The 13,457-nt window shown below is 36.7% G+C and overlaps 1 protein-coding gene across 1 annotated transcript; it reads left to right on the forward strand.

Moving 5' to 3' along the window:
- The first annotated feature begins 14 nt into the window (after nt 1–14).
- On the forward strand, nt 15–2,113 carry LOC131021474 (F-box protein SKIP2-like). Its single transcript, XM_057950670.1, has one exon. It carries the CDS (start codon nt 258–260, stop codon nt 1,872–1,874), a length of 1,617 nt encoding a protein of 538 aa, XP_057806653.1. The 5' UTR covers nt 15–257; the 3' UTR covers nt 1,875–2,113.
- The last annotated feature ends 11,344 nt before the right edge of the window (nt 2,114–13,457 follow it).

Genomic DNA, 13,457 nt, shown 5'->3' on the forward strand with positions numbered 1-13,457 from the left:
TTTTCAAATGCAGCTTAGTCTGGCAGTGGCACCGACGCGCCGCCCCCACAACCACGCTTTTGACGGGTCAAATTTGATTTATCATCATTATTCATTCATACAAATACGTTATCATCAACCACCATTATTAATTCATCGCAACAATTTAAATCCTCCCCAAAAACAATCTGATAATTTAATCCCCGAAACCACCTCTCCACCTCCAAATTCGCTTCTCACCATCCGGCGGCGCGTGTCATTGACGAGCCATCGTGGAAATGGGCCAGAACACCTCTGCCCATGGCTATTCCTCCGGTGGCTCGGCCTGTATCGCCGATCTCAGCCTCTCTCCTCACCACGACAACATCTCCTCCTCCGATTCCACTCCGCCGCCTCCCGACAGCGGTTCCTCGAATCAGGAACAAGACTATACGTCGGAGATCCCCGATGAATGCCTAGCCCTAATCTTCCAATGCCTGAGCTCCGGCGACCGGAAGAGGATCTCCCTGGTTTGTCGCCGATGGCTCGCCGTGGACGGCCAGAGCCGCCACCGCCTCTCCCTGAGCGCCTCCAGCGAGGCCACCCCCTACCTTCCCGCGATTTTCACCCGCTTCGATTCAGTCACCAAACTCGCCCTCCGTTGCGACCGTAAATCCGCGAGCATAAACGACGCCGCGTTGGCGTTGATCTCCCAACGCTGCGGTAACCTCACTCGCCTCAAACTCCGCGGCTGCCGCGAGATCTCCGATCTAGGTATGTTGGCTTTGGCTCAAAATTGCAAAAAACTGCGTAAATTCTCCTGTACCTCGTGTATGTTTGGCGCTAAAGGTATGAATGCGCTATTGAGCAATTGCTCCTCGCTAGAAGAGCTCTCTATTAAGCGTTTACGCGGAATCGAGAACGGGTTCGCCGCCGAGCCGATTGGCCCCGGCATTGCCAGTTCCAGTCTTAGGTCAATTACGCTTAAGGAGCTCTATAACGGTCAATGTTTCTCGCCTCTAGTTATTGAATCGAAGAATTTGAAAACATTGAAAATAATTAGGTGTTTGGGGGATTGGGATAGATTACTCGAGTCGGTGGCGGGGCGGAAGAATTGTTTAATGGAGGTTCATTTGGAGAGGCTGCAGGTGAGCGACGCCGGATTGATGGCCATTTCCAAGTGCCCTGATTTGGAGAATTTTCATTTGGTTAAGACTCCCGATTGCTCCAATGATGGGATTTCCGCCATTGCTGAGAACTGTAGGCTTTTGAGGAAGCTTCATATTGACGGGTGGAGAACTAATAGGATAGGTGATGAGGGATTGATTGCTATTGCCAAGAATAGTATGAACCTCGTGGAGTTGGTGCTTACCGGGGTGAACCCAACGTTGGCGAGTTTGATGGCAATGGCCTCAAATTGCCTCAAGTTGGAAAGATTAGCACTTTGCGGGAGTGAAACCATTGGAGATGCTGAGATTTCGTGTGTTGCTGCAAAGTGCAAGGCGTTGAAGAAGCTCTGTATAAAGGGTTGTCATATTACAGATTCTGGGATTGAGGCATTTGCCACTGGCTGCCCAAATCTGGTGAAGATCAAGGTTAAGAAGTGTAGAGGAGTGTCAAGTGGGGTCGTGGGTCAGCTCAGGGCAAGGAGGGAGTCGTTGGCCGTGAATTTGGATGTGGACGAGGTTGAGCTTCAGACCATGGATTGGAACACGAGCAATGCAAGCGTACCAGAGTATAGAGGGGAGTCCGTACAAATAACTACTCGTGAAGGTGGCAACCGTGCTTCATCAACAAGTAATGTAGCTCGATCATCCAATAAGTCGAGGTTTAGCCTATTGGCTGGAAGGACTCTTGCTGCCTGTGCGTTTCAGAGGTTGATAAACGGTAATGGTAGTTCAAATGATAGCATATGAATGAATTGGGTTGGTTGTGAAGAGTGTATGTAGCTTATATTGATATGTGGTGGTGGCATTGCAGTGTTTTGTATCTATGTAAACCTGCTGCTCAAATATTATGGTGAGTGAGATCCATCTCCATAATATAGTGTCTTCTGCCTTGCTTTTAAACATACCATGTATTATTTTGGTCGATGGTAGTGATTGATTTTCCTTGTACAAGCATGATAAATGCATTTGTCATATTGGTTCTGCTATTTGCTTCTTTTTCTTTGTATTGTTTGCCTTTTTTTTTGAGAGAACCTAGAAATAGAGCCCTATATTTATATTTTAGAGATAGCGTAGAAGTTAGAAGTTTTAAGGCCTGCACAAATGGCTGACAATTTTGGCACGAGAAAAAAGCATGATACTAATTCGCACAAGATTAATGAACTAGTATAAAGTCTTATTATATTCGTGCCTGACACGATAATTTCGTGTTGAATTCGTATAACTCGTCATAATTAATATTATTATTGTTTTTGAATAATTATTTTAATTTCTATTTTATAGTTAGAGTTTGTTTGAGTTGACACTTTTTTCTACACATTGTTAATGCCGCTAACTTCTTCCTTTTCACTCGCAATTTAATTTTTTAACGGAGCATATCGTTTTTGTATGGTGCCAACACACATTAAATCGTGTTGCTATTATGTTTATAATTGTGTTCGTGTTGGTGTTCGTGTCCATTTTTGTATAAATCGTATCATGTATATGTTCGTGTTGAGCAAATTCTTAATGGGTCGTATTTATATGTATCTTATACGTGTAAACCGATAACTACTTGACACTTAAAATCTCAAAATAATTAAATGTTTGATCCTTTTTGCATCTCTATTTTTATGCTTCCTCTATCCACGAAAAGTTTAATTTTTTTTTATTATTTTAGTCTATCTACAATAAATGTATTGTTTTAACTTTATAGTACATATACCATTATATTTTCAACTTAATTTATAGTACTCAATATTTACAAAAAAATCATTCACAAATCATTTATTAATTTCCTAATAAATCTACTTTTTTATACATATCTATCAACCATTTATCAAAGCTTGTGCTCTCCAAATAGTGCCACATCTTTGGTGGACAGAGGGAGCATAAATTATGGTTTGTCAAGTAAATGACTCAAAATATTAACTCATTCACAAATCATTTATTAATTGTCTAATAAATCAACTTTTATATATTATTAACCATTTATCAAAGCTCGTGTCCTCCAATTGTACTGTATATATCTTTGATGGACAGGGGGAGCATAATTTATCTTTTGTCAACTAAATGAATCAAAATATTACTTCCTCTGTCCCATTAGTAATGTCCCAATTACTATATTGTGACATCCCACTAAAATTGTCTCATACATTTTTTATTAAAAATTTAACCATTTAAAACATTATTAACAGTAGGCCCAGCTCACTTTATACACATTGCTAATGGAACGAAGGGAGTAATTTCATGTTCATATAAATTGGTCTCTATTTGAAACGATTTATAGCTTGAGACTGGGTTGCGAGCAAGAGCGCGGGCAGAAGTTCTAATTTAAAATTTTAAATTAAATACATGCTTAAGTTGAGGATTGAACTTGGGATCTCTAGCTCCAAAACCAATATTTTATCCATTGTACTCTCGTCATCCCATTTAAATATCCCAAAACTATAGTATTGTCCTATAGTTTTGAGACATTTTAAATGGGACGGAGGGAGTACCACATAGTCTTTGTTAATTTTTATTTTTATAAAGTTTTATTTGATTATATGGAAAGTCTCATTTCGAATAAAATCTTATTTACTCTTAAGAAAAGTCTTATTTGTTCTTGAGAAAAGTCTTATTTGATTTTATTAAAGATATTATTTACATTCAAGCAAAATTTTCATATAAGAATAAAAAGTCTTAAAAGTTTATTTACTATCAAGAAAAGTCTTGTTTGCTTCAAAGAAAAATCTTATTTTATTTTATGAAAAGTAATAATTGATACTTGAGCAAAAGTCTCAATACAATTAAAAAATCTTAATGTCTTATTTTCTATAAAGAAAAGTCTTATGTGGTCATAAGAAAAAAAACTATATGATAGGTTCGGAGGGTCTCGAATAGGTGTATACGGGGGGAGGGGGGGAATACACCTATAGGCTATTTTTATGAAATCAGAGGGATCTCAAAATAGATATCAGAACGAAACTTTACACACAAACTTAGACACCTGTTTACTAAAAAGAGTTTTGACCAAAATAGGGTTGACGACTGATACTGAAAGTTTCTTCAGTAATGAGTTATCAGTTAAGTCTCAAGAACTTAACTGATGCACGTAAGGCTTCAGTCGAGTTTGTTAAAACAGAGATGTTATAAGTCTCCCTGACTATCAGAGGATAGATCAGTTAGAATGATAACATACGCAGTGGAAATACTTTTGTTTCGCAATAGCCTTTGTTGAGCACGTTGTTAGTCTTAAGTTTCTCTTTGCAATTAATCAGTATTCAGTTTATCAAAGTAAGAACACAAGTAGGAAAGTAAAACTGAAAGTTGTAAATAACACAGAGATTTTTACGTGGTTCGAAAAATACTTTCTACATCCAAGGTCGGTTGATCAGACCAACAACTTCACTCTGCAAGTGCTTACGGGTGCACTGTAAACCGATGCTTATGCTTACGGGTGCACAGCAAACCGAATCCGTGTGCTTAGTCGGGTGCACACAACCGAATCAACTGAAGATCCAATCTTCAGTACCAACAACTTCACTCTTGTTGAATTTCTTACTCCTAGCACGAACTGGCACTAGGATCTCACGGAGTCAGAGTACCTTCCTGAACTCCTTTTCAACTCAAACACTCGATTCTATCGGTCGAAGGGAGGTTTGAAATCTTGTCAACTAAACTTCAAAGAACAAGTTCTTTGGAGCTAGTTTTGACCTAGGCTCTGGGTAAACAGAGGTTTGCCTAAGGTCTAAGAGAATATATGTAATCAGCAGTGACTGATTTTTGGCTTTGGAATTCTCTTCTTCGATTCAAGCTTTGGAAATTTGAGCTTTGGGCTGAGACACAATTTTGGCAGAGCTTCAGCTAGTGTTGTTGAATCGGCGAAGATTGAAGTGATCCTCGAGCGCTATTTATTGGAGAGGTCTTGAATAGATCCGTTGGCGGAGAAGGTCTTCAAGAATTCTTCCGTTGGAGAGCAATTTGAATTTGGGCTGAGGCTTCAATCTTCGAGGTTCCTTGTTTGGTGAGAACGGCTATGTTGAAGAGCATGAGATGCGACGTTTCTGATAAAGTAATCACCAAATAGGAATGACCTCTGCAGAGAAAGGATGATCCTGAGATATCTGCATTTAATGCGACTGTACTTTTGGAGTACGTGGCTTCCTTTGAACGTTGGAGATTCAGTCTGAGGAAGAATGCCTAACTGATACTTGACTTTAGTATCAGTCCGCTGATTCCATGTGGCACACATTAAGTAATCAGTTCAAGACTAATTCTTCAACTGATACTTCAGTTGGAAACTTCAGTCTTCAGTCTTCAGTCCTCCGTTCTTCAGTCTTCAATCTTCAGAACAGCAACTAAATTAGAAAAGAACTCTAACACTTGAGTTCGAACAGTTCTAGTCTATTACAATTAAAGCTTATGGATTTTGGTATCATCAAAACAAGGATTAGGATATTTCATTAAGTTCCCAACACTATATATTCAAGCAAAAGTCTCATTTATAAATAAAATGTATTAAAGTTTTATTTACTATCCCAAAAAGTCTTTTTTTTCTCAATAAAAATCTTATTTGATTTTATGAAATACTCCCTCCGTCCCACCGAGCTTGAGGCGTTTCTTTTGGGCACAGAAATTAAGAAGTTGTAGATTAGTGTTTTAAGTGTGTAGTATAAAAGTGATAAAGTAGGAGAGAGAATGTAATAAAGTGATAAAGTATGAGAGAAAAAGCAATAAAGTGATAAAGTAGTAAAGAGAAAGTAATAAAGTGATAAAGTATGAGAGAAAAAGTAATAAAGTGATAAAGTATGAGAGGGAAAGTAATAAGTGATGTAATTAGTTTTGTAAATTAGTGCTTTAAATTGCCTAATTTTTGCCAAAAAAGGAAATGACTCAAGCTTGGTGGGACAGCCCGAAAAGAAATACGACTCAAGTTCGGTGGGACGGAGGGAGTAATTATTTACATCCACGCAAGTCTCATTTACAAATAAAAGGTCTTAAAGTCTTATTTTCTCATTAAAAAAATCTTATTTGATTTTATGAAAAATGTTACTAGTATTTACATTCAAGCAAGTTCTCATTTATGAATAAAAAGACTTGAAGTGTTATTTCATTTTTTGAAAAATATTATTTTACATTCAAGCAAGTCTCATTTACAAATAAAAAGTCTTAAGGTATTAATTTGCTATTAAGAAAAGTCTTATTTGCTCTTAAGAAAAGTCTTATTTGATTTATATTTAAATAAGTCTCATTTACGAATAAAAAGTCAAATCTTATTTGATATTATGACAAGTCTTATTTATGTTTAAGCAAAGTCTCATTTACAAATAAGATGTCTTAAAGTTTTATTAGCTCTAAATAAAAGTCTTATTTGATTTTATGAAAAATCTAATTTGCCATTAAGAAAAGTTTTATTTGATTTTATAAAAAGTATCACAAGACTTTGTGACAAATAAAATAAATAAAATATAAACAAATATAATAGCTTAGTTGTGAATTGAACCTAGTACCTTTAAGTTTATAAATCAACACCTTATCCATTAAGATATAGAGACTTTATTTAATATTATTATATATTTTATTTATAAAGTGAAAAGATAAATTATATATTAAAAAATATAAAAAAACACACTGAAACTAATGTTTAATATTTTAAGTGTGGTATGTAATAAAGTAAAAAAAGTTATTAGAGTTGTACTATGTGAAAAAGTGTTGGAGATAATAAAGTGAAAAAGTGATTAGAGTTTCCATATAATTAAATGTATCAAGTTAATTGGGACGGCTCAAAAAGTAATGCGAATCAAGTTAGTTGGAATGGAGGAATATTATATATGTTAGCTCACGCTTGAGTTATACTCCCTCCGTTCCATAATGACATCCCGAAAAATTGGAGCACACAAATTAAGGAATGAGGATTTAGGCAATAAAGTGATTTTTTAAATTCAATTAAAAAAGTAAATGAGGAGAGAGAAATGAGAAAATGCTTTAACAATAAAGTGGAAGTGATCCACATCTTTTAAATTGCATTCATATTGTATTAGAAGGGACCCACATCTCAATTTATTTCTTTTTTTAAGTTGAGACAAAATAATTGGAACAATTCAAAAAAAATAAAAATTAGGACATTGTTAATAGGATGGAGGAAATTGATTTTTATAAGATAACTTATTTTATTTTAATTTAATTTATATAATATTATGTATAATTATAACTAAATAATGTAGATAAGATGACTATTAGGTTCCCCTCATGGTTGAGAATCTCGCCATGCTTCAGTTCAAGGGATTTGTCCTTTCAAATTTTTGTAGCATAAATGCAATACCTGCAAAGTGACAATGAAGCGCAATTCAATTGATAAAACGGTTTTTCTCTAATTATTAGGATGGGGTTCAAATTTCCACACATTGATCCTTTTTAAAAAGAAAAGAAAAATAATTAAATACTATTTCTTCCTTCCCAATTCAATAGGTCACAAGACTTGGGTAAAGAAGTTAAGAAATGAATAATTTATACTCCTTCCGTTCACGATATCGTTTCCACTTTCATTTATAGCAATATGATCCACAAACTTCCACTCACAACAATATATAGTGGGATCTAAACTCCACTCACAATAATATTACTATTATCAATTATCATCTATCATTTTCTTAAAACCTATGTCGTCCACAAAGTGGAAACGGTATTGCATGTGGATTGAGGGAGTAATAAAATAAGAGAGTGAAAGTAATTTTTTAGGGTATATTTGTCCAAAATGTAGGAGAGGAAAATGAAGATATTATTTTCTAAGAGGAATGAGAGATAATTATGTTTTGGGCCACAATGACATTAATGTAAATAATGAGTTGTGTGAAAAAATTTGTTATGTATTGATTTTTTAATTTTAGAAGTGGCCTATTGAAGTGAGACGTCCAAATAAGGAAACATGGTCTATTGAATTGGAATGGTGGGAGTACTAAGTATAAATGTAAATATATCTAAGTTAGAGGTGGTCTCCTGAACATGTATCAGTACTGTAAAGACGGATCCTACCTTGCCAGACCCGCGCCTTCGCGCCTAACCGTACCTTCGCTAGTTCTTTTTTATTGTTTGCTTTTTGGAGCAATTTTTTTTTTCGCCAAAGTTTTTTTCGACCAACGAAATGATACTCTTACAAGCAACAAATTACACTTTTATTGAATACAAATGATACTTTTTATAAAAAAAATGTTACTTTTTATAAAAATAAATGATACATTATAAATGACACTTTTAATGATATTTTTTATAAAATCAAGTGATATTTTATATAAAAATAAATAATACATTACAAATGACACGTTTAACGCACGCGGAAGATAACTTTTCTTATGACAAAAAAGGGTTTGGGCAAAAAGAAATTAAAAAGAAATTAAAATAATGTAACCCGTCGAAAAATCAACGGATCTCATTTTACATCGTGGTTTATAATTACTTTACATTGTTTTTATAGTTATAAAATATGAAACAATCTTTATATAATTATTTATATAGTTAGTTTAATTTGATCCAATTAAATCTAACTATCAATTTAAACGATTTTAAATTAAACAACTTAGTCAATGAAATATTAATTTAATTAATTTTTATTATTTAATGAATTTTTAAGAGGAAGCTCAGGGGCATAAGAGATTTTGTCTTTTATCTTATGAACTTTCATAAAAAGGCAACGTTGAATTATAGAGTTTAAAAAATAGGGTAAATATCATATTAAACCTTGAACTATACCCGTTTTATCAAAAATACCCTAGAACTTTCGAAGAGTACCCTTCAAGTACAGAGGGCTCCCTAGTATAATGAATTGCATAGTTTTGAGTTCAAATATCTCAAAACTCTTTCAAGAGCTTTCCAATGTTCATTACTAGGGTTTGCTGTAAAACTGCTTAATTTGTTGACCGAACATGCTATATCGGGACGAGTGCAATTTGTTAGATACATCAAGCTCCAATAATCTTAGCATATTCTGTTGCATCAACAGGTTCTCCCTTATGTGCACTCAAATGTACACTAGGTTCTCATGGTGTCTTAGCTATTGGCTTGTCATAAGCGTTGAATTTCTTTAACACTTTCTCAATATAGTGAGCCCGTCATGTTTTCTTAGAATCTTAATTCCAAGAATAACATCAACTAAGCCCATATCTTTCATGCTGAAGTTTCTACTTAGCATACTTTTCATTTCTTGAATCATACGGGAATTGTTTCCCATGATGAGCATATCATCTACATAAAGGTAAACAATAACATAGTCGTTATTTGAGTTCTTAATGCAGACATATTTGTCACACTCATTAATTCTAAAACCATTTGACAACATTACTTTGTCAAATTTCAAGTGCCATTGAAGTGGTGCTTGCTTCAATCCATACAAAGACCGTTGGAGTTTGCAGACTTTGTGCTCTTGCCCAGGTACTACAAACCCTTTAAGTTGCTTCATATATATTTCATCTTCCAACTCGCCGTACAAGAATGCAGTTTTCACATCCATTTGGTGAATCTCGAGATTGTGCAAGGCAACAATAGCGAGAAGCATCATAATAGATGTCAACCTAGTCACAGACGAGTAGGTATCGAAGAAATCATACCCTTTATTTTGCCTGAAACCTTGAACGACAAGTCGGACTTTGTACTTATCTATAATACCATCAGATTTGTACTTCTTCTTTAGGATCCCTTTGCATCCTAAAGCTTTACAACCAGGTGGTAGATCCACTAACACCCAAGTGTGATTCTGCATAATGGAATCAATCTCAATATCGATGGCTTCTTTCCAGAGAGCTGCATCGGAGCCAGACAACGCTTCTTTGATCGTCACCAGTTCGCCGTCCAGCATTAAGACAACATAATCTGGTCCATAGACCTTAGCCTTTCTAACTCGATCCCTACATCTCGGTTCTACATCCACATGTTTAGACTTTGGTCTTTTCTATTTTGTGGTACTGGATTAGAACTCGTGGCTTCGTCTACTTGTGTAGAACTGCTTGCTACGTCTATTGGTTTAGAACTTGTAGCTTCAACTCTATTATAAGAGCTTGACTCAATCTTACCCTTATTAGGATATATATTTTCAAAGAATATAGCATTCCTTGATTCTATCGTCGTCCCTACATGTATATCTGGTATCTCCGATTTGTACACTAGGAAACGATAGGCACTGCTATTAAGTGCATAGCCAATGAAGATACAATCCACCGTTTTCGGTTCAATTGTAACTTGCTTTGGTAATGGCACTTCTACCTTAGCTAAACACCCCCACACTTTGAAGTATTTATACAAAAGGTTTCCTCATTTTCCAAAGCTCATAGGGAGTTACATCTTTTCCTTTGAGTGGAATTTTGTTCAAGATATAATTAGCCATTAAAACAGCTTCCCCCCCACATGTTCTGGGGTAATTCTGAACTAATCAACAAGGCATTCATCATCTCCTTAAGGGTTCGATTTTTGCGTTCAGCAACACCATTAGATTGTGGTGAATAAGGAGCCGTCGTTTGATGGATTATACCACTTTCGTTGCATAATTAAGCAAATGGAGCTACACATTCTCCACCTCTATCACTTCGAACCATCTTAATTCGACATCCAAGTTGATTCTCGGCTTTATTTTTGAAATTTCTAAAAGCTTCAATAGTCTCATCTTTACTTTTCAAAAGGTAACAATATTTTGTGCAATCGTCAATAAAGGTAATAAAGTACTTCTTACCACCTCTAGTTTGCACAAACTTTAAATTACAAACATCAATGTGAATTAATTCTGGGGGTTTAGTGCCACTTTCAACCGATTTAAACGGTAACTTAGTCATTTTGGCTTCAACACAATTTCAAATTTTTCTGGTGAGTTAAATTCATCAACTTTTAGTAAATTCATTTTTACTAATCATTTCATAGTAATTAGATTAACATATCCAAGTCTACAACGCCATAAATTGGAACACTCAAGCAAGTAAGTGGAAGAAATAGATGCATTCTTATTGATACTTGCCTAGGCAGGCTTACAAGCTCTCACGCCAAGTTTGAAAAGCCCTTCGGAGGCATAGCTTTTCCCGAGAAACTTTCCCCACTTGCGAATTACAACGTAGTCGGATTTGAAAAATAATTCAAAATCTTTCTCAGTGAGCTTAATGCCCAAAATTAAATTCTTTTGGACAGTGGGAACATGCAACACGTCCTTCAAAGTGATCTCCACGCCAGAGGTAAAGTTGAATGACCACGTCTCCCATGCCAAGGATTTGAGAAGTACACTCGCTAGCCTCCATGATTCTCTTGTTCTCAGCTTCTTTGTAGTTGTAGAACAAGTCACGGTTGATGCATATGTGGACGGTAGCGTTGGTGTCCACGAACCAAACATTTGGGCTATCAATATGATTCACCTCAGAAATCATAACCGCGAAGTCATCTTTGTCCCAATTGTCGAAGTCCTTCTCGACGTTGTTGACATTGTTCTTCGCCTTCTTCCGCTTTGGTTTTCTACAATCTTTCGCCATGTGACCATGTTTGTCACAATTGAAACGCACGCCATCAAACTTTGATGATTGGCCACCTTGCTTCCCTTTGCCCTTGTTGTTGGGGTTCGGGCGACCGCGCTTGTTGGAAGGACCACCTCGCTCGGTGAGATTCACCTTTGCGTCCATCGGCGCTTTGCATTTTTGATCATGACTCCGCACGTGATCCTCCATTTGAAGCTTTGACACTAACGTTTGCACGGATATTTCCGAGCGCTCATGCTTCAAAAGGTTTTGGAAGCTCTTCCAACTTGGAGGCAACTTCTCGATCAAAATCGCTACATGTAGCGCATCCACCAAGGGCATTCATTCGGCTTGAACTTCATGTGAAAGAGTTTGGAACTCTTCTACTTGATCCATTACGGGACGGGAGTCGACCATCTTGTAGTCCAACCACTTGGCGACGACATACTTTTTGGTATTCGCCTCGTCCACTTGATATTTTAGATCAAGTGCCTCCCATACCTCTTTCGAGGCCTTGTGTACTTTGAACACATTATAAAGTCATTCGTCCAAGGACATGAGAACGGTGTTGCGGCACAAATAGTCGCCTTGACACCAATTATCAAACCCGACACGAACTTCAAAGCTCGTCTCTCCTTCACTCGGGGTTGGTGGCCTATCCTCCTTCAAGAATCCGGCAAACACCACGGTAGTGAGGTAGAATAACATCTTTTCTTGCCAATACTTGAAGTTCTTGCCTGAGAAAATAGCAGATTTCTCGGCAAGACCCAACGTCCTCGACGTTTGCAACGGGGCCATGGTGGAAATAGAACCACCCGTTGAACCAAACGAGGAGCCATTGATGGCAGAGGTGGTGGAGCCGATGGTGACGGATGTGGTTGAGCCAATAGAGGTAGAGGAGGTTGAGCCAATGGTGGCGGAGGTGGTAGAGTCGTTGGTGGCGGTGCCAGCAGCGGGAATGGTGGACGCCATTTTCCAAGCATAGGTGATTAGGTTTCAAATATTTTAAGTTGATTAAAATATTCAAACTCGAATTGCGGCGACAGTAGTGAAATTTTTCTTGCGATTGTTATCACCGGGTACACGTTCAAGAACTTTTACAACTCAAACTAAACAAAAAACCTAAAATCTAAACTTGGAAAATAAACAGATTAGAAATAACAAGGAATAAGCAAACAGAATAACAAAACAACTAAAATAAACTAGAAATGATGCCGAGTCGAGATGGAGTCTCTTCTCGCAAGAAAAATTTTGCCCCAGTAGTGCTCACGGTTTGGCAATTCTTCTCCAAAGGTAAAACGACAACGTCTCGTCTGAAGTAGCACCACAAGTCAGACGAGTTCTGGCTAACTGAACATGATCGAAGACTGAGCTAAAATGGATTGTAGAATGCTATGCAAGTATATAAGATTTTCAGTGTCTCAACAATGCCATGCTCTAGACCTATTTATAGGCTGCTCATGCATGGAGGGATTAATACAGATTAATGAGATTTAATCTCAAGAACTGTTACTGGATGTTACACAGTTAAAATTTTGAATTCTGATGTTACAGAATTCAAGTGAATTCATGTTTGGACATCTAAGCTTTAAATTCTAAAACAGTTGTTGCTGTTTCATATTTTAGAAACTGATCCGCCTTAATTTCGAAACTGATAGCATCAGTTTAGTTTCAATTTGGGCCACGAACACAACTTCAATTTCAAAACTGATACTTCAGTTTTAGCTTCGACTTCAGTTTCAAACTGATAGCTTCAGTTTCAGCAAAAGTATTTTGTCCAAAAAAGAATATAGTTGGACCCAAACACCACCCAAAGCACCAATTGCCAAGATCCAAGTACTCCTTGGCCGTGGCCCGTACCCAACCCGACCGTCCGGCGGCGCGCGCGTGT

The sequence above is a fragment of the Salvia miltiorrhiza genome, chromosome 4, assembly GCF_028751815.1.
Source record: "Salvia miltiorrhiza cultivar Shanhuang (shh) chromosome 4, IMPLAD_Smil_shh, whole genome shotgun sequence".
In the NCBI taxonomy this organism is placed as follows: domain Eukaryota; kingdom Viridiplantae; phylum Streptophyta; class Magnoliopsida; order Lamiales; family Lamiaceae; genus Salvia; species Salvia miltiorrhiza.